Here is a 19,701-nt window from a genome sequence, read left to right as displayed (position 1 = left end):
GTGGTTGTCCATGGACATTACAGGGACTGAGGGTGAGAGCTACCTGCAGAGATGCAGTACAAAGCTGGAGTATCAAGAAAGGTTATTTTAAACAAAAAAAAAATCGGCTCTCCAGCCAGTTTTACAGGGAGAAACCTGAAAAAGTAAGGAGTGGTACCTAGTTATTAGAAGTTAGACTGTTGCCAGACTCAAAATATTGTTAAAATGCCATCAGTTAAACAATAAAAAGCTTTTCTCCTCCTTAGGCTGAAGAATTATTATGATGCAACTCAATCCACCATATTTTGATGGCATGATAGTCGCTCAGAAATGGGCATGTTTATAGCTGAGGCACTGACCCAAACTTCTCTTGAGCATGTCAGCAAAGTCCGATCAGTTGCTGTGTGTAAATTGTTTAAAACATAACAGTTGCTGTTTTGAAGCGTGGTCCATATGATTTCTCTTTTTGTTAAGTGATAATCACAACCACGTCTGCTGTCTGCGTGCAAGAACTTCAGGCATGTTTTTCATTTCACAATCTGACAAAAACCACAAAACAGTGAGGAAAGAAAGGCATTTTATACTGAAAAGAATTGTTCTTAAAAAACAGCTGGGCTGTATTTCTTTATATGTATCTCCAGTTTATTTATGTCAAGCATCCATGTTTCCTAAGGATGCAAATATTGAGGTGAATGATTTGTCAATTAATTCGTTCTTTGCCCATTTAAATCTGGAGTTTCTTCAGTGTTTTGTAAATGAAGGGCACTTGTTCTGAATGGTTTTATTGTGTTATGGTCTTGCTGACTATGTGTTTTTAAAAGATGTTGATAGGACAAACATGATTTTATCCTTTTCATAGTTACACCTGGTAATTGCCAAAATTTAAGAAAAAAGAACTCTACACTCTTTAAGCTTAGAGGAATAGCACAAGGGCTTTCTCAAAGGAATATGGGATCGCTCCAAAAATCTTTTGGATTTCCACATGGGAAAAAAATGTTGGTTTACCAAACCTGGAAGCATTCACACTAACAAATACTATTTGCTTTTCCTTTCTTTGATCCATATTTTAAGCACAAGATCAGCAGGATGACTGGAGTGGGATTTTCATCTCAGTTACTTTGGTTTAAATCAGGTGCCGTTTCTCTGGGGCTACTGTGGGCTGCTTTTCTCAGGCTCTTTCTGATTCTGAGGTGGTTATCTCCAGTTTGGGCTAACGTGGTGTTTGGGCAGTTTGATGCTGCTGACTAGTGCGAGCAGGTAGGGTGCAGGAGCAGGCCGTGTGCAGGCTCCCCTGAGAGCCCTGTATTCCATAGCATCCTATAGAGCGCAGAGCATCTGGCTGTGTACAGCAGCTTCATACAGCTCTGCATCCAGCAGCTTACGGGGACAGGGATATCGTTGCACACTGTGTCACATCATGTTTTGAAGACGGTGAGGATACTCTAGCGAGGGGACAGCTGGCCAGCTACTGCCGTATGGGCATAATTCTGGTGCCTCTAATCAAGAGAGAAAGTACAGCTTAGTCACGCACAGAGTGCCTGTGGGAGAGGAGCAACAGCACTTGCAGTTTTCTCAGGAATTATTATAACAAATATACAGCACACGTGCCCATGAAGAATTAAAAAGACACTTGCAGAGGCTGCAATGAGTGTGACTACCCCTCCAGCCAGAGTTTTGTTGTGCCTTTGCAGTTTTTATTTCAAGGAACTGATGGCAAGATTACTGATAGTAATAGTTTGTCCTGAGTAAAAAGTAAGCGAGAAACATCTAGCTCCTTTCTAGCAGGAATGTCGCTCTCTCAGCAATGTCTTTACTTAGGATGAAGTTTTTAGGGGTGTGGAGATGGGCACAAGGAATGCACAGCTGGTGCAAGCTTGGGGCTTGCTTTCCAGCAGGATGCTGCCATGCCACAGTCACACTCCAGCCCTCCCATATCCAGCACCTGAGAAATTCACGAAGATGTCCAGGAGGGTCCAATGATTTTATTCATGTTGCTGTTATCATGAGATGTTGGTTTAATGATTGAGATTTGGGTTGTAAAAGAAGTGGGGTGCTGGTCTTGATGCTTTGTTTTGTTCCTTTCCTGCAGAATTCGATCCGGCACAACTTGTCACTCCACAGCCGATTCGTCAGGGTGCAGAATGAAGGCACCGGGAAAAGCTCTTGGTGGATGATCAATCCAGATGGTGGAAAAGGCGGCAAGGCGCCCCGGAGGCGCGCTGTGTCAATGGACAACAGCAACAAGTACACCAAGAGCAGAGGGCGGGCGGCAAAGAAAAAGGCAGCCCTGCAGACAGCCCAGGAGACGAGTGAGGACAGCCCTTCCCAGCTCTCCAAGTGGCCAGGGAGTCCCACCTCCCGCAGCAGCGACGAGCTGGATGCATGGACAGATTTTCGCTCCCGTACAAATTCAAACGCCAGTACGATCAGTGGCCGCTTGTCACCAATTTTGGCAAGCACCGAGCTCGATGATGTTCAAGATGATGATGCTCCACTTTCTCCCATGCTGTACAGTAGTCCATCGAGCTTGTCCCCGTCGGTAAACAAACCGTGCACTGTGGAGTTGCCTAGGTTGACTGATATGGCTGGGACAATGAACTTGAATGATGGACTGACTGATAACCTCATGGATGATCTCTTGGACAATATAACACTCCCTCCCTCCCAGCAGTCACCCACAGGAGGGATAATGCAGAGAAGCTCCAGTTTTCCTTATGGTTCCAAAGGTTCAGGGCTGGGCTCCCCATCAAGTAGTTTCAACAATGCTGTGTTTGGGCCATCATCCCTGAATTCCCTCCGCCAGTCGCCCATGCAGACGATTCAGGAGAACAAGCAGGCCACCTTCTCTTCCATTTCTCATTACAACAACCAGACGCTGCAGGATCTCCTCACCTCTGATGCGCTTAGTCACAGCGATGTCATGATGACACAGTCTGACCCACTCATGTCACAAGCCAGCACAGCTGTGTCCGCCCAGAATTCCCGCAGGAATATAATGCTCCGCAATGACCCCATGATGTCGTTTGCTGCGCAGTCCAGCCAGGGCGGTCTGGTCAGTCAGAACCTGTCCCATCACCAGCACCAGTCCCACAACTCCTCTCTTAGTGGCAGCCGTGCCTTGTCCAATTCCATCAGTAACATAGGCTTGAGTGACTCCAACAGCTTGGGATCCACCAAACATCAGCAGTCACCTGTCAGTCAGTCTATGCAAACACTTTCTGACCCGCTGTCAGGCTCCTCTTTGTACTCCTCTAGCGTGAACCTCCCGGCCATGGGACACGAGAAGTTCCCCAGTGACTTGGACCTGGACATTTTCAATGGGAGCCTGGAGTGTGACATGGAGTCCATTATCCGCAGTGAACTCATGGATGCCGATGGGCTGGATTTTAACTTTGATTCCCTCATCTCAGCTCAGAACGTTGTCAGTCTGAATGTGGGGAACTTCACTGGTGCTAAACAGGCTTCATCACAGAGTTGGGTACCAGGCTGAAGGATCTTTGAGAACAGGGAAAACGGGCAAACAGGTCAGTGCCCCATAGATGTGGTAAAATAATTGGTTCCTTAGTTTTATTGGAGTTTGCACCGAACCCTTAATAGTTAGTGCTCACTAATAATAGTAATTTGGCTTGTGATGGCTTGCTGTGTGTTGGTATGCAACAGGCACAACCAAGAAACATGGAGGTGTGGAAGGAAGCAAGGCTAAGCTATAAAAGCTGCTCGACTGCAACACTGTCGGCACGCATCTGGTGTTCAGCGCCCTTCTTAATTTAGGCATGAGAAATGTTAATGACAAATCAGGCAAACCAAGGTGGAATATTTGTGGTTTTTAGGAATCACAGAGCTCTAACTCGTCTTCTTTGAAGTCACAACAGATGGATTCCCTCTTGCAGTCGATGCCACGTGTTTCCCAAGCTGTGTTACACAGGGATGGGGCGAGGGGCTCTGCTGTCAGTGGAGCAGAGTTGCTGTGGGGGAGGAGGAAGAGTGTCTTTGCAAGATCAGAGCACTCACTTGGGATCAGGTGTGTGGGACAGATCTGGACAGAATCAGAGTTGTGCTGCTGCTGTGGCTTAGCAACACTAGCAAAGTTGTTTGGGTTTGCTTTTTTGTAAAATTGTATTTCTTGGCCAAAAAAAGGTATCAAATGCAGGAATTATGTATTGGTGGGATCCTGGTCTCAGCAATGTCCTGGCCTACTTAATGTTTTAAGTATGCAATAACTGTTTTCCTCCTCGCCCCTCCCTGAATGGATAGACATCTTTTTCTTTTGGACTCATCCAAGAGAATATCTGTAGATTGAGGTTCTGACACGGGTGTTTTTCAAATGTTAGCTTCTTCAGATTAATTTTTTTTCAAGATTGATGTGGTTTTTTCTGTTGCTTCTTTTCCACAGCTGGGGGCTTGTAATCATTGTTTCTGTCGTTCTTTTGTGATTCTTCAGGATCCTGCCCATATCCCTGCCTGCTCACACATACATATTCCCTGACTCATAGGGCAGGTGCCACACAAAGTGCCTTTTCTCCTTTGTTTATTTATTAGTATAAGGGAGTAAATTTCAAAATGTAGTAGGATAAAAGGTTAGCTATAAAATATTGAAAGTGTTCTATTAACTTCAGAATAGTATGTAGAGCATCTCAGTGGTGAAGTTAAATGAGGCATTCATTCAGTTTGCAGCTTACTTCCAGCTTTCTTATTTTTCAGGTGAAGGACAGAAAGAAGGAGTCAGTGTCCTTTGACTTTACAGTGCATAATTTGCCCCTTTCATCTTTAATTGTGTTTTCATTCACTGTTTCACAGTTAAATGTTCAAGGGGAAGCTTTGTGGTAGGTGAGCAGCAGTGGTGAACCTGGAGAATGTTTTCCTGTTTCCTGTGTGTACGGAGCACCTCAGGATACGTGCTGTTATCTGCTCTCTGTGAGGGACAGCAAGGCTGCCCAGGCAGCCTGCTTTCAGTCCACCTGCAAAGCTGCCCCGCTCTGATGGAGTTGTTGGTGTGCACAGTCCTTTGTCAGTGCAAGGCTTTGCTGTGGTTCTTGCACATCTTCTCACTCTCAGCGAGAGCCTTGCAGTGCACAGCCAGGAGACGGGCTGCGGAGAAGGTCTGTAGAGGACACTGCATCCCACGAATGCAACTGCATCCCGCCTGAGCAAGGCGTCAATGTGGAATGCCAGGGCCACAGATGAATTTTGGGGTTTCTTCTTGGTTGTGGAAAATTTAGGAAAAGAAAGTGGGGGGGGAAAAAGAGATTTGATTCAAAATTGAGGAAGCAGAAGTTTGCAGCAGGTCGTACTTGCTGACCACTTATCTCTTCCTTCAGGTGTGTGAGCTGCTTGGATTGAAAAAGCTTCATTGCATGATGTAAAAAAAAAAGGCTGTAGGGGGACTTTATTGCTGTGCAACATCCAGCAGTACAATCTGTCAAATGGGGCCTGAAAAATAGATGTTATTGACAGTTTTGCTTGACACAAGCAAATAGGGCACCCTCTTGCTTCCATAGCTTCATGTGCTGGGTGTAGGTAGCAGCCACCGAGGGGGACTTCTGTGAGCAGCATGGAGGAGACACAACACCCCACCTCCTCACTGATGCTCCCTGCTGCCTCTTCACCCTGGCCTCTGGCATCCATGTAAAGTGTAGCTGCCATGATCTTTTTCAGCCTGCTCCCTCTGAATGAAGGAGCTGACACATCTGTGTGAGCAGAGTCTCATTGCAGAGGACAGATTTGTTAACGAGACAGCTCTCCTCGGTGGATTACTGTCCAGTCATCTGTGGAAGCCTCTCTCCCTCTCCCTGACAAGTGGACTGGCTGCTGTGGGGTGCCTCTGGTATCAGGTGCAAGCACAGATGATTTCTGCTGAGCTGGTTCATCATGCACCCTTCCTCATCTGTAAAGCATCACTCCTTGAGGGTTTGCCTCCCTGTGAGCATCTCGTGTTTTGATAGGGGCTTCTCGCATGACATCAGATGCGATCGTTCTGAATTGCTTTTCTTGGTTACTCCTCCACTGCAGCAGTAGGGATCCCTGAATTAAAATCTTCTCTCAGCAATGTTCATGGCCCCAGTAATGAATCCTTACAAGTCCAAAGACTGGGGTAAGTTTTTGGCAGAACAGCCTGGCAATTGCTTACGTTAAATCCGTTTCTCTATGACAGCCAGGTGTGCTTTGCAGGCAGGCAAAAGTGGTTACAATGGATTATTGGCATACCTAGGAATAGTGAGTGCTGTGTGTTCTATTAAAAATAAGAGGAACATTGGAGTCAGTTTTCAGGAAGAAAAGAAAGAAGGCAAATACACAGGTATTTAATTTATAAATACTTAGGTATTGAGGGAGGTTTACTTTGGAAGAAAATCAACTTCAGTTTCTTCATAAGGAAATTAAAAACCCTGCAGGAGATGCCACTGTTGCAGGTTTAGTGGCTGTGCACGTTTGCTGCACACAAGCCTGTGCATGGTCCCTGCAAAGAACCCTGGCCAGTCCCACCCCACCAACCCGTGCCCATGGGCCTGCCCAGGCCCAGCCTTTCAGAGGAGCCTCATTGAGGCGTATAAATGAATTTGGGTTCGGTTTGGGTTTTTTTCCTCTTACAAGAAGGAATAGAGAAAATAAATTTTTTTTCTTGCTTTATCTGCTCAGTCAAAATTTCCCCCTCTTATACTGCCTGGGGCCTCTGTTCCTCTCTCTCTACCTACTTTCCAAAAGCACTGGATAATGCCCTCCACCCACTCAGATAATCATCACTTTGGTATTTCAGAGGGTTTAGCAATAAATAGGCATCACTATTCCTTCACCTGTCTCTAGCATATCTTTTATTTTGAAATTAATGGGTTCTTCTCTTAGGCTGGGATTCCCACAACGCTGCACTTTGCTCCAGGGTCTGTCTCACCTGGAAAGTTCAAAGGGACTTGGCTTTTGCCGAGGAATAATCCCAAAAGGGGGCATCAGGGAAGACTTCAGGACTTGTGCTGCTGCCTGGAAGGTCAGGAGCTGGTGAGCAGTTGCTACATGAGCAAACATTTTCTCCAGCCCCAGAACTCATCCAAGAAGTTGCTTTTACTTGGATTGTTTCAGTGATCCAGTTTACAGTGGCATCATGTAGGCAGCAATGCTGTCAGGGTTAGGCAAAGAGTGGAGAAGGGCTCAGCACGAGCAGGGCAGGAACTTCTTGAGTTAGTGTCATAGTCTGAAAAACTCATCTAAGCTGTATCTTCTGAAGGAGGTTTCAGTGTGTCATTTATCAGGGTGCCTCTGGGCTCTGTAACAGAGCTGTGCTGGACTCAGGTTGATCTATTTGAAAATTACATGTAAAATACTTGACAGATGAGTTAAAGTCACTCATTTTCCACTAGTATCATCTAGGTCCCACATCTTCTTATTGCAGAATATACAAGCTGCAAATAGTCACGTAGCATTCACACTTGATGATTACCATCTCTGGTGAAAAAAATCTTAGGAAACCTAACAAAATGTCTGTTAGTCATTCATTAGTCCATATCAGCTTGGACTACTTGCCAGTTTGTTAATTGGTGTTCAGCCAATTCTCCGTACAATTCATACCTAAGACGAATTGGTCTGAGGATGACTTCATGTTTACAGCACCACCTTAAAAGTGAAAATCGGCAGTCAAAGATCTCCATTTGGATGGAGTTTTGAATCAGAGAGTTGTGTGCAGTTTGCCACAAAGAAAATGATTTTTCTTTATTGCCAGAAAACTTCTGCCCATGAAAGCTGAATTACTGGACCTCTTACCTGATGACATGTGACTGCCTCAGGACCATAGCTGCACTTCCTTTTCTCTTATTTTGAAAAATGAGGTCTTAGGGATAGGACTGCCAGGTTTTTTACACAGAACTAAGGCGGAGCTGTCTGCCTTCAAAAAATATAGAGGAAATTCAAGAGCAGCACATTCTTCTGCTCCATTTCTAGTAGGCCAGTGGTTAAGGTGGTGGCATTTGTAACATTTAAATGTTGTTTCTGCCAGCCCAAGTTTTGAAAGGTGGTTTTGTGACTAGCTGAACTCTACACATGCCAAGTTTAGTCTTTGAACAAAAATATCTATGTAGAAAATGTATTTTGTGGGGAACAGGGATCCCTTCAACTCCAGGGAGGGCCTGCCCTGAGCAGGCTCCTCAGTGGCTGGGGAATACATCTGTGGCCAAGGAACAAACTCTGTGCTCGTGGCTGCTAGGGAGGAGGAGAGGGGATATTGTGGCAAACCCCATTGGGACTGTCCCCCATGAGGTCCCACTGAAGCTCATCAAAGCCCCTTGCATCCAGAGGCCAGTCCTGGGCTTGCAGGGATGCTGTGGCTTTTGCTGTGTGAAGACAGCAGGAGCTGACACACAAATGAATTGCTCACTCCTTCTGGGAGTAGGGCTTTTTTGTTCTGGTATGTTTTTAACCTGGGTTTGTTGTTTGGGGTTTTATTAAGCCAGAGAAGAGATCTATAAAAACCAGGATTGGCTCCACGGACTTGTGTTGTGAGTGTAAAGCAGCTGAAGCCAGGACAGTGGTCTTATCCTGTGGTTTGGGTGTTCTTCTGGTGGTGTTTTATATAGATGTATTTTTTAGAACCTCATGCTTTGTCATGTGATTCAGCAGCAATAATTAGGCAGAAACTTGCTGTCCCTGCAGATGCTAAGATTACAGGATGACATACTCTCACCAGATGACAGCACAAACTGATATTTTTAGCACAGCCCGCATCAACTGGTCTCCCCAGTGCTTTCCTCCTTGGATCAGCAGTGCACAGGTTTTGCTACAGAATGAGTCTTTGCAAATCGTCTGTCTCGTGTGAATGAGCCATAATGACTGTTTAGAGCTGCAGATCAGTGTTGGTTCCTCGGTATGTGGTTTGCCTGATAACTGGGCTGGTTACAGGTGGCTTTTCTTTGTTCATTCCTTCCTTTGAGCCAGACTTTTAAGTAGCCCCCATGAAAGCATGTTTTCTTGAAGAAGTGCGTAATAAGAGCTCCTTTTTAGAAGCATAGCGTCATGCAGCTGAGGAAAGGTCAGGATCTTTTTTTCATATCAATTGGGCACTCAGCCCAGGTGATGAACTGACAGCTGGAGAGGTTTAAGTCTTGTGTTGATGCCAGCCAAAAAGCCCAGGTACAGTGTGGCAGTGGGAGTGCAGGATGGAGTAGGACTGATAGCCAGCCTTTCTGTCCTGGCCTGGGGAAGGGGATGAAGGAAGGAGCCACGCTGGGCTCCTGGTGCCAGTGGTGAAGGAGCTCCAGCAGGATGTTCCCATCAGCACTGTCCGCAATCAAATCCCAAGCGGTGTGTGGGGATGCTGACCCCGTTAAATCAGGTGCCTGTGGCTGGGTGGTGGGAATGCCTGCTCTGGTCCAGTCTGCTGGGGATGTTTAATCAGCTTTTCCACTCAGATTGCTGCACAGGGTGGCAGTTATTGGAGTCTGGCAGAGGGACATCTACTGAGCAGGAATTGCACAGGGACACAGCTCGGCTAGTGGAAGCTGCAATGCAGCCACGGCTGTCTGACATTCCTCCAGGAAAAAGGCCACTTTTCCCAGATGATGCTGTGGAGAATGGCTTGTGCTTATGCGCTTCTACAGCTGCGCCTGAATGTCTTGCCCATTGTTTTTTCCTTGCACTGCCTGCATCTCCTGACTTGAACAGAAAGTTGGACCAGATCATGCTGATCTCTTCCAGCCTGGACTTGTATAATGGTGCTGTAGAGCAGTGGATATCAGAATAACCTGCTTATAAATAGTTGTGGTGCCTCACTACAGTTCTGGCCTTTCCCAGGGCACTGGTACAGGATGAGAAAATGATCTGCTGTCTTAAATTACATTTACTTCCAAAATACTTGGTTGTCTCCTATGGTTTGCAGTGTTCCTTGGAAGAAGAGCAGCAACAGAAGGAAAAGAGATACTTTCCTGCCTTACGTGCTTATGCAACTAGAAGCACTGCAACATCTTAGCTCCCATAAGTCCTGGTTCTGTGCTGGCATTCTTCCTCTTTCTATCCTTCAACCCTTATTCTCTGCCCCCAGTTCTGAGCTGGGAAAAATCTATTTTTATGAGCAGAATTTAAAGAGAAAAGGCGAAGTTGCAACATGCCTGATGAAAGTTCAGGAAATAAAGCCACATTAAGTTGCCAACTCTTGTTTTTTGTCTTTAGGCTTTGTCCCCTGACCTCAGTGTTGTCCCTCAGCACTGGGCCATCCTGTGGCATCCTCGTGCAGCCTGCAGGGTGTCACTGTGGTATGCCTGCTGTGGGCATTGGGATTTCCAGTTTTTATTGTGCTTAAAATATAAATCTCCTTACTTGTTCTTAAGCAAATTCTGTTTATTTTTCAGTCTTCAGCTGTGAACCTCAGGCAGAATATTAACTTGTAACCACACAAAATCAAGTCTTGCTTTTTGAGTCTACCCCCACTTCGGAGTAGAAGTTCAGTTGCTAGAAGCGATGACAAATTGGAGGGAAGAGGCACCAGAACGAATGCACATCTGTCACTAAAGGACACAAGTTTCCTTGAAAATGTTTGCATCCCAAGTGTCTAGACAGTAAAAGTAGTTACTGGGATTTCCTGTCCCTGGAGAGTTGTTGCAAAGTGGTACCCAGGGAGAATGCTTGTTTTACAGACCTCTAAAGGGTGATATTTTCCAAGATGAGATCCACTGAACAAGCCTTCCAGCCAAATCAGGAGATCCATCTTAGGCTGCCATACAGAGGAGCTGTGTGTTGGCAGTGCAGATTCTCGTACCATAATTGTGTAAAGGAGCACACAGCTCTTCTTCCAGCAGAAAACTTCATGTGCTGGTGGCTGTGCTGGCTCACTGATAATCCAGGGCACATTATCTATGCCCTGCTCTGATGATCACCACATCACCTTTCTGTTCTGAAGAAATTTCCAGTGCTTCATAAGTGGCCCCACTGGAGATCAAAGGGAGAAATCAGCAAGTGGCAGATGATTCTTCAGAGCTGTTCTGATGGTGCACAAGCTGGCATGGGGCTTGGCCATCCAGTTAAGTGGTGGAATGATGTGAGACAGAGGTGAAGAAATGTTGTTGCTGGAGGGAGATCAGAACTGGTCAGCTTGGCCACAGAGTAAAATGAGAGTAGCATTTGTAACTGGTCAGTGGCAAGGTAGAGGATGGGAGGGCAGAGAATGGGACAGAAGAAAGGGGCATCTCATCTCCTGCATGATTGTTTACAAAGCTTTTAGCAGGGCCTGTTCCAACCAATGGTTTTAAACCAGAAGATGGTAGATCTAGAAAAAATAAGAGGAAAGTGTTTTTTTACAATGAGGGTGGTAAAACACCACAACAGGTTGCCCAGTGAGGTGGTGGATGACCCATCCCCGAAACTGCTCCAGGCCAGCTTGGATGGGGCTCTGAGCAAACTGATCTAGTTGAAGATGTTCTTACTTACTTCAGGGGGATTGGACTAGACAATCTATTAGGTCCCAAACCATTCTATGATTCTGTGATAAATGAAGGCATAACTGGAGCACTTGTTTCCCTGCCTTGATACAGTTTTCATCCCTGTGGGGTAGCTGGCTGCTAACTCAGGGTAAATAGGCTTTTTGTGGTGAGACAGAAAGCAAGACTGTGTGAGTCTGTTACAGATGTTAACAGGGTAATTTGAAGGCAGGCAGGTTAAGACTTTGATCTAGCTCTTTTCATTTTTAATCTGTTTGCAAAGTCCATGTAAGCAGAGGTGTGAAAATGGAGCATAGTTTGGTTTTGTTATGTGATGCACACCTCAGCTGTGCATCTGTCTCCAAAATGTTGGCACTGTCTGAAGTACAGGTCCCACAAGAAAAAATATTTGGTAGTGCCACTTCCACAAAAGATGCTCAGCTTAACCCATCCTCCAGGTTTTTTTTCTCATCACTTGGTTTCATAGTATAATGCTTCGCATAGATTTTTAATTTAAACATTAAGCAGTACTCTGGTGCTTTATTGGGAGTTTCTGTACTCTTTTACTTTTAATCAATAGCTTTATTCAAAGTCAGCAAGACTTCTCACATGTGCCACAGTTAAGTCCATGCTTAACATAACTGGCAGCTGCCTGAGAGGGAGCTGACTTGCTGGGCTCTGGCGTTTGGGACACGAGCCTTGCCTTCAGAGGGTGTTGTGCTTTGGGAAGTCGCTCATTTCCAGCCCCCTCTGGTGCGCAGGCTTTAAGAAGTAGAGAAATGGGCTTGCACTTGCCTGAGCTGCTTTCAAGCCGCTGGCCAGGTTTTACTGGGGGCTGCCAGGCCTGTCTGGGTATCTCCTGCTGACCTTGTTACGGCCATCGGGGCACACCAAATGGAGTCACTGGCAGGCAGTCACATTAACCAGCGGCCAGCCTTAATTTGCCCTTTGAAAATGAAGAAATCAATATGTTGATCCAGTCAGAAATCCCTTTATTCACAAAACAGTCTACCCCAAACCCCTCCACATAATTAAGGCTAACGCCAAATTTTGTTTGGGTGAAATGCACAATCTGTCTGCTCCCTAAGCTTTGCTGAATGAAGTTCTCCCCTAATGGCACAGGGAGCAGCTGTCACACTGTTGCTTTAATAACCATGAGACAAAACGATTAAATTTCTATCAATCATTTAGCATTATCAGAATAGGTCATTTTAATAAATTGTTATCATAGGATCAGTGCCTGGCACCTTAGACAGGAGACAGTTTGAGTGATCCTCCTTGCAGGAGATGCCCGTCCTGGTTAAAGCAGCAGTTCCACTAAATCCACCATTTTTCATGAGGCTGCCTGCTGTCAGGGTCTTTTCAAAGTAAAGACATTCCTGTAATCAACTCAATGGCATTTTGGTTTCAGCCAGTGTCCCCTTGTTCTTGCACTGTATAAAAAATCATCAATCTTTCGTCTTGGGGAAAATCCTCAAAAGGTAGTAAGTGTGAGGTGTGAGGGGACTAAACCCTATTTCCAGAAGCCATTTCAGAGCCAGAAGCTACATGCCCAGCAATACTGATGTCTACCAAGTGAACTTTCTCAAAATGTGAGAGGATTTCATGGGAATGTTTAAATGTACATACTTTCCAAAACCCTATGTGGTGTTTGCCTGTATCTCTGAGCCACTGAATACCTTTAAAACCCTGTCCCCTTGCCCCCCTAGGTTGAAATATTCATCTGTTTTCAGTGTTTTACCTACCTACCATGTTTCTTCATAGTCATCTCAGTGCCGTATCCAAGGTGTCTTCCCCATGCTTCTCTCTTCTCAGAGAAGTTTCTTGGCTAGAGAATGAGATAGACCCTAACCCAGTTTTTAAAGCCAGCTGGACCCTGTCTGTTGCTGGTGTATTGTGTGAGCAGGAAAATGGAAAACCCCAAAGTCCACACTGAAATTTGTGGCTCCTTACTGTTTGTCTTAAGCATCCTCTTCATCTGTCCTTCAAGGGTAGTGGTGGATGTCAAACACTTACAGAAGATTTATTCAGCTTTTTGGTGATGCTGAGAAAAGGTGATTGTGAAAAATGGAAAAAAGCTGGAAGATCCTTCATTTCTTCTACCTGGAAATATGTTTGACAAATATACAGTGCACTGGGTTTCTGTAAATCAGACTTGACCATCATTTTTCATCAGAGAAAGGGTTTTTCTGTCCTGTTTGGGAGCAGCTAAGCCATCAAAGAAACACATGAACCTTGGCAAGGGAAAAGTATTTTCAGGCAGGGTCATCTTATTCCTTGCTATATGTTTGAAGTTCCTGGGTGCCAACATACCTGAAATGTTCCTCAGTGTAAGCTGTTGTTTTGTTTGGATGTTTGCTTGGTTGCCTTTTTTGTTGTGGTGGGTTTTTTGTTGTTGTTGTTTTGGGGGTTTTGTTTTTGTTTTTCTACATGCAGTAATCTCACTGTTTTTTTTTTTCTTTTTCTTCTCCAGGCCCTCAAACTGACACGAGATGTAGAGAGAGAACCCTTTGCCAAATCTGCTGTCAGCAAGTGGACAGTGATACTGTTTACAGCTTACGACCTTTGTGAACCCTGCATTATTTTCCTAATGAAGCAGACTGTTAATAGGCCCCTTACTGGAGTGAAGAATCTACTTTTTTTCCTCCCTCTTTTTCTTTTTTTTTTCTTTTTTTGTTGAAAATTGAACTCATTCTGAAGTATGCAAAATCTTCCTTTTCTGGGATGGCCAAGCACCTGCTGTGGAGACAATGTTCAGCACCATCCTGTTGAGAACACACTGTGTAGCCTTTACACTAGTTACTTGTCAATGAGTATGTGGTGTTTCAATATATTAATGGTTTATGGGATGTTTTAAGTTGGCTTTTCTTTTTGGAGGTTTTCCCTATCTGCCCACCCTCCCCCTCCTACAGCCTCCAGTTTTATTTCCGTAGATTTTGAACCATTTTTGCTTTCTCTCCCTGGGGAATCTGAGGCACTGTGCACATGAATGGCAATGACTGTAACCCAGCACCGCTCAGGTGTCAGGGTTTTCTGTAGGTACAGCGTTTGTCAGTCCTGTCAGCCAGCTGGATTCCAGAGAGGGGATGTGCGTGCCCTGCTTGTTTGTTGGGTTGGTTGGTTTGTTTCTTTCTTATTCTTTCCTTAAGTTTAATGGTACACCCCTGTTTTCCGTAAGGGTCAGCCCAGAGCTGGTTGCAAAGCAGGGGAAGCTGGTGGGTGCCTCTTGGCTCATAAGGACAGACTGACAGCGGGTGCCACTGCCCTCACAGGCACCGAGGCAGGAGCCCCTCTCCTGCCCACTGGAGCAGGCTCCCCTCCTGCCTTAGGGTAGCAAAGCTGCCCTCACTGCTCTGGGGAGCTGGTGAGGAGTTGCAGGCTGAGCTGCCACACGAGGTGGATGTAGTCACCTGTAGAGATGTGTTTGGAAGGACTTAAAGGAAACCGAGTGGCTGGGCGTCGGCAGGTGACTTGCAGTGACAATGAGGAGCTGAGGCACAGATCACTGCAGAGTGTGTTATGGCATTAGTGATCCTGTTTATTTTTGTTGTTGTTGTTGTTTTCGACACATCCTTGATTATTTTTTCCTTCTCATTATGTATAATCCATTGTGGCAGAAGAAGCAGGAGTGGGAATGGCACAGTATCATGCAAATGGCTTTTCATATGAGCATAGATTGTAGCAGGATAAATGACACTGAAAGACAAGGCAGTTTTATATATTTTGCTTCTAAGATTTTCTTTTGTAAAATGGATAATAATTAATAATAATAATGAATAAAAGGTATGGTGCTGTATAGATCCTCTCTATAATCTGGAAAGTTTGATTACTTTTTATTAGTATCTGGGGGAGGGAGGGATACAAAAAAAGAGGGGAAAACACCAGTGGTACATAGGAATTTGGTATGAAGAGGTTCTGAATAGGACAGTGTATACATAATTCTCCAAAGCGATATATGAAGTTTTTTTTTTTCCTTTGCATTAAAGCATTATGCATATAAATATATAAATATATTTTATTATGTACAGAAATGGATCATTATGCATGGATGTTAGGAAAACAAAACTAGCATTTTAACCCAAGGTCTCAGTGCATGAGTTCCCACCAACCCGTGTCCCATGCAATGTGGAGTGACTCCCTCTCGCCACTGCCACCACACGTGCACAGTCATGCACCAACACTCACACGCATTCGTGGGCCCTTCCTCACTCCTTACCTTCCAGGTCCCTGAGGTGATGTTGGTGAAGCAATGGCTCCTTGTGTGATGGAAGTTTTGGTTTTTTACCTTAGCCCCCATGCTGTTCTCTCATAAAGATGCACCTCTTGGTTTCTCCCCCCAGTTACGACTGTGTAGGCTCTGTACAGTTGTGGGTAGCATAGCCCTGTAGCATATCAACTCTTTCAAGCAGCCAAGGGTTTATCATTTGCCTTTTAAAACAACTTCTCTTTTCTTTTTACACTGAGGGGTTCTATTTGTTAGCATGTGGCCTAGTTCATTACATTCATTGGAGCTGGCTGGTGCACATTGCCCATGTCTATCAGCAACCAGCTTCCCAGGATGCTTGTGTGGCACAGCTGGGCACCCTGCTTACCCGAGTCCAGTTGCAGGCACCTTTTACTGAAATTGGTCAAGAGTTCATCACTGGCCTCCCCTGAGTGTGTGCCATTCGCCCATATCTTCCTGGTGCACCCCAAAATGTGAGTGTAGGACTTCCCTCTGGTGTTTCTTTCACTGGGGCTTCTCTGCAGCTGCTGCCCTGAGACTGGACTTGTGCCCCAGCCCCATGTTCTGGCTGTCAGCAGAACTCACTCAGTGGCTGCCTCTGCTGAGGTGCAGCTTTTGATCCCTATACAGATGAGCCTCCAGTGAGACCGTGGTGCTGCCCAAAGACCCATTGTCACTGATAGATCAGTAAAGCCTCACTCGATGGTATGGCCAAAGTCAGCAAACCCCATAATTTATTTTTTTCTTAATTCAGATTCAGTTCTTGTCAAAGGCAAGGGAAGGCCTGTTGAAAACTTGAATGAAAAGGCTGCAAATTCTGCTCTGTTCCAGCAACTTAGCCTGCTTGGGTTCAGAGGAACTGCTTTCCACTGGCAGAAATGAGAGATGAAGTGATGGCCTGCTCTGTTCAGAAAATGGAGAAAAACCACTTGGTTTAGAGACAGCCCATCAATGGCAGAAAAGTTTTTTTTAGAAGAAACAATAAAAGCAATAGTGGCTGAAAGCCTGCCTCCCAGCAATGTCAAGGGGAGCATTTCCATTGGCGTGGCTGGGACAGCTTGGGCCCCTGCTTTGGAGAACATCCCAGCACTCAATGAAGAGGGATGGACCTGGCCAGTTTCTTCAGTTTGGTTTGGTTTCTATTGCTCAGTTTTGGGGCCAAAATTTTCAAGCAGCAGTGCCTGGTATCAGGCACCAAACGCTGGGGACTCCAGTGTGGCCACAGGGGACGAGTTGCTCTGCCCTCATGGCTTCCTGGAGGACGGGGAGGGGACAGGTCGCCCCAGGCCCAGGGGAAGGTCATCGCCCTCTTCACCTGCTGAGGGGCCCAGCAAAGGCCCTGTACCCCAGAGGTGCTAGGTAAATCTCCTTGAATTCAAAGGGCCAGTTATTAAGGTGTCAAATTAAGCCTTGAATAGTTAGTTTGAGGAACTTACATTTTGAAAATTTGGCCTTTGAGTCTTTGAACATGTTTATGCCTAGGAGTTGTCCTTGTGAAATCATGTCAAACAGATGAAGGTCAAGGTTACAATTACATGGTTGGCTTTTTGACACTTGGACTAAACAAAAGGTCTAAAAAGGTGTTATTTATGCAGTTTCTAGTCACAGGTTGGAGCTTGATTTAATAACTTTGTAAAAGGAATTTACTTTGAAGAATAATCGGATAGTTAAACACTGCTTAACTCCAGAAATTTTTGTGCCACTGCTTAAAAAAGTTACCTTTTAAGTCATGTATTTCTCCAAAATTATATCATTGCTTGGCAATTGGTGTCCTGTAAGTGTTTCAAGTACACAGTATACCTTTGGAATTGCCAACAGATGCGAAGGGGGACCAGATACATTTCGTAACTATGGGTTGGAAAAAATGGATTGTACATTTGGCTTCACATGTTTAACTTTTTTTTTAAAAAGTTGCATGATTGGAAAAAATATGTATACAGTATCTGTAAAACTGTTTTATCTGTTTCTGTTTCAAGCCATGTAAATTGGAAGAATATTAAATCCACAGCCTTATCGTGCATGGCCGTCTTTACATACCGAAGAGCTGAACAGTTTATACTTTTCATTTGGGCTATCTTGTACTTTCATTTGAAAGCAGACACTCTCACGTTGCAGTCTTACTGAGGATTTTATATTTAAAAAAAAACAACAAAAAACCAAAAAAAAAAAAAGGAAAACAAAGAAAAAAGATGCTGCCCTGGAGGAATATATTACCTTACTACTCAGAGGTTGGAAGGAAGTTTGTTTTGGAGCAAAATCTGCCCCTTTCCAAATGAAGTAGAGACGCAGTGCTTACTCCACTTGGTGTTAGTAGATATTGCCTTGTGTATTCCATTTTAAATTGTAATCTAGTTTGTAAAAGAGATGGTGACGCATGTAAATAAAGCATAATGAATCTCTGCATTGCACATTTGCCTTTGCTCTGTTTTATTGTGTCACAGACAGACGTGTGTTTACACAGGACCTGGAGAAGGGGTGACTTTCAAGCGGCAAGTGAAAATGGCTGGTGGGGCACTTGTGGCTGGGCAGGGGTCCCCAGCCCGCATCCCCTAATATCTGTCAATGCGTATTGACATGGGCCTCGGCCCTTCAATCCTTCAGCCAAGCCAGGTGGTGGTCAGATAACCCCCAGGAGGATCATTTACTGCTGCTAAAAAATCACAAGGTTCTCTTGAATATGGGGACAGAAGGGGGTTGTCCCCAGGGGTGGCAGCTCGCCTGACCTGGGAGAGAACCAGTCTGACCACAGACCGGTCCAGAGAAGGGTTACACCCCCCACCAGGGGCTGGCTGGGTTTCAAACTGTCTTTGAAAAATGCCTGGAGTACTTGAAACCACTCGTTTGGGATTTGGGATAATAAAACCAGCAGCCTGACTCAGCAGAAAGTTATACTGAGGGCTCTGGCTGAGGCCATGGGGAGCGTGCTCAGAAATTAGAGACATGTCAACAAAATAACTCTTCTCCCACCCTGATGAGAAGCCAGAGATGTATATGGTCTTTTTGAGTCGTTTTTCAGGGGGAAATGATGTTTTCAAGAAAGAAAATCTCACAGGAGAGAGGGGGTTTTCATTACTCCAGGAGGACAAACCGTGATGTTGTCCGAGCAGAGCCCACAGGAACACTACACTGAAGTACTGCAGCAATAAAGAGCAGCTTGGGGGTATCCCTTGTTAAACACAGCAAGAACTGTTCAGGTTTTGCTCTAACTAGAGACAGCCTGGAACATCACAAGATCCAGACAGGGAGTAAATAGCCTTTGACCAGGAGAAAGTGTGCATTAAACTTGCCAGAGAGAGAGTGCGCTTGTGCTGCAGCAGCTACAGCTTCCCCTCACAAACAGGGCTGTTTTGCTTTTTTTCACAAGGTTTCTCCAACAAGGCTCTGCCAGGGAAGGACCCGGATGCCCTTGGCATTGCCCCGCTGATTTTTGGGACACTGATATTGTGGTTGTTTGGCCAAGTGAGGTGCCAAGTCAAAGGGACTCAGCTTTAACCTGAATTTAGGCAGGGGTGGCCACAGCAATGAAGATGAGCTGATCAACTCCTGAGCAAGTTTAGTGCTGAGCCTACTTGGGTCTATTGTGCAATGCCTCAGCTGTGACCTTCAGTTCACACGGCCTTGGAATAGATCATTCTTATCTTTCACAGTACTTTCAAAATAAGTCCAAACATTTTAAAACTTCTCCAAGTTGTCCCAGAGGGCAAAAGACTTTTCAAGTTGCTGCTGAGGCTGGTGAGGCAACAGAGAGCTATTTTAGGAGCTCCCCCACCACATTTGCTGAGTCGTGAGTTCAGCCAGACCAGGGAAAACAGTATTTTGCAGCTCTCGTTTGGTTACTGCTGCCAAGGAAGTTTGGGGTGCTTTCAAGAAGGCTGAGATAAGTAAATCTGGGAGGCTACCTCTTTTACTGGTTGGAGCCATCATGGCTGGAATCTCACCCTTCAAAAGGAAGTCTTCCTGGATGAAGTGGAGCCCAAGCCAGATGGAGTAGATACTGCTCTTGCTGGTACACACATTCATCCCACTGCCAGCAGCTTCTGGGCTGTTTCATGGCATCTCTCTTTGCCCAACCCAGCCCACAGAGCTTTTTTTCCCACTGGGTCTGCCTGT

General features: G+C 45.3%; 1 protein-coding gene across 1 annotated transcript in view; it reads left to right on the top strand.

The window, feature by feature from the left end:
- Nucleotides 1–17,999, top strand: part of FOXO3 (forkhead box O3) — an 88,712-nt gene extending 70,713 nt beyond the window's left edge. The window contains exons 2-3 of the mRNA XM_074537989.1: nt 2,069–3,503; nt 13,840–17,999. Of these exons, the coding sequence (XP_074394090.1) occupies nt 2,069–3,469 (1,401 nt within the window). The 3' untranslated portion in view covers nt 3,470–3,503; nt 13,840–17,999. The remainder of the gene's footprint in view (nt 1–2,068; nt 3,504–13,839) is intronic.
- Nucleotides 18,000–19,701: the final 1,702 nt, after the last annotated feature.

Source organism: Zonotrichia albicollis, chromosome 3 (assembly GCF_047830755.1).
Source record: "Zonotrichia albicollis isolate bZonAlb1 chromosome 3, bZonAlb1.hap1, whole genome shotgun sequence".
In the NCBI taxonomy this organism is placed as follows: domain Eukaryota; kingdom Metazoa; phylum Chordata; class Aves; order Passeriformes; family Passerellidae; genus Zonotrichia; species Zonotrichia albicollis.
The sequence above is the reverse complement of the archived record's forward strand: the minus strand, read 5'-3'. Positions and strand labels throughout refer to the sequence as shown.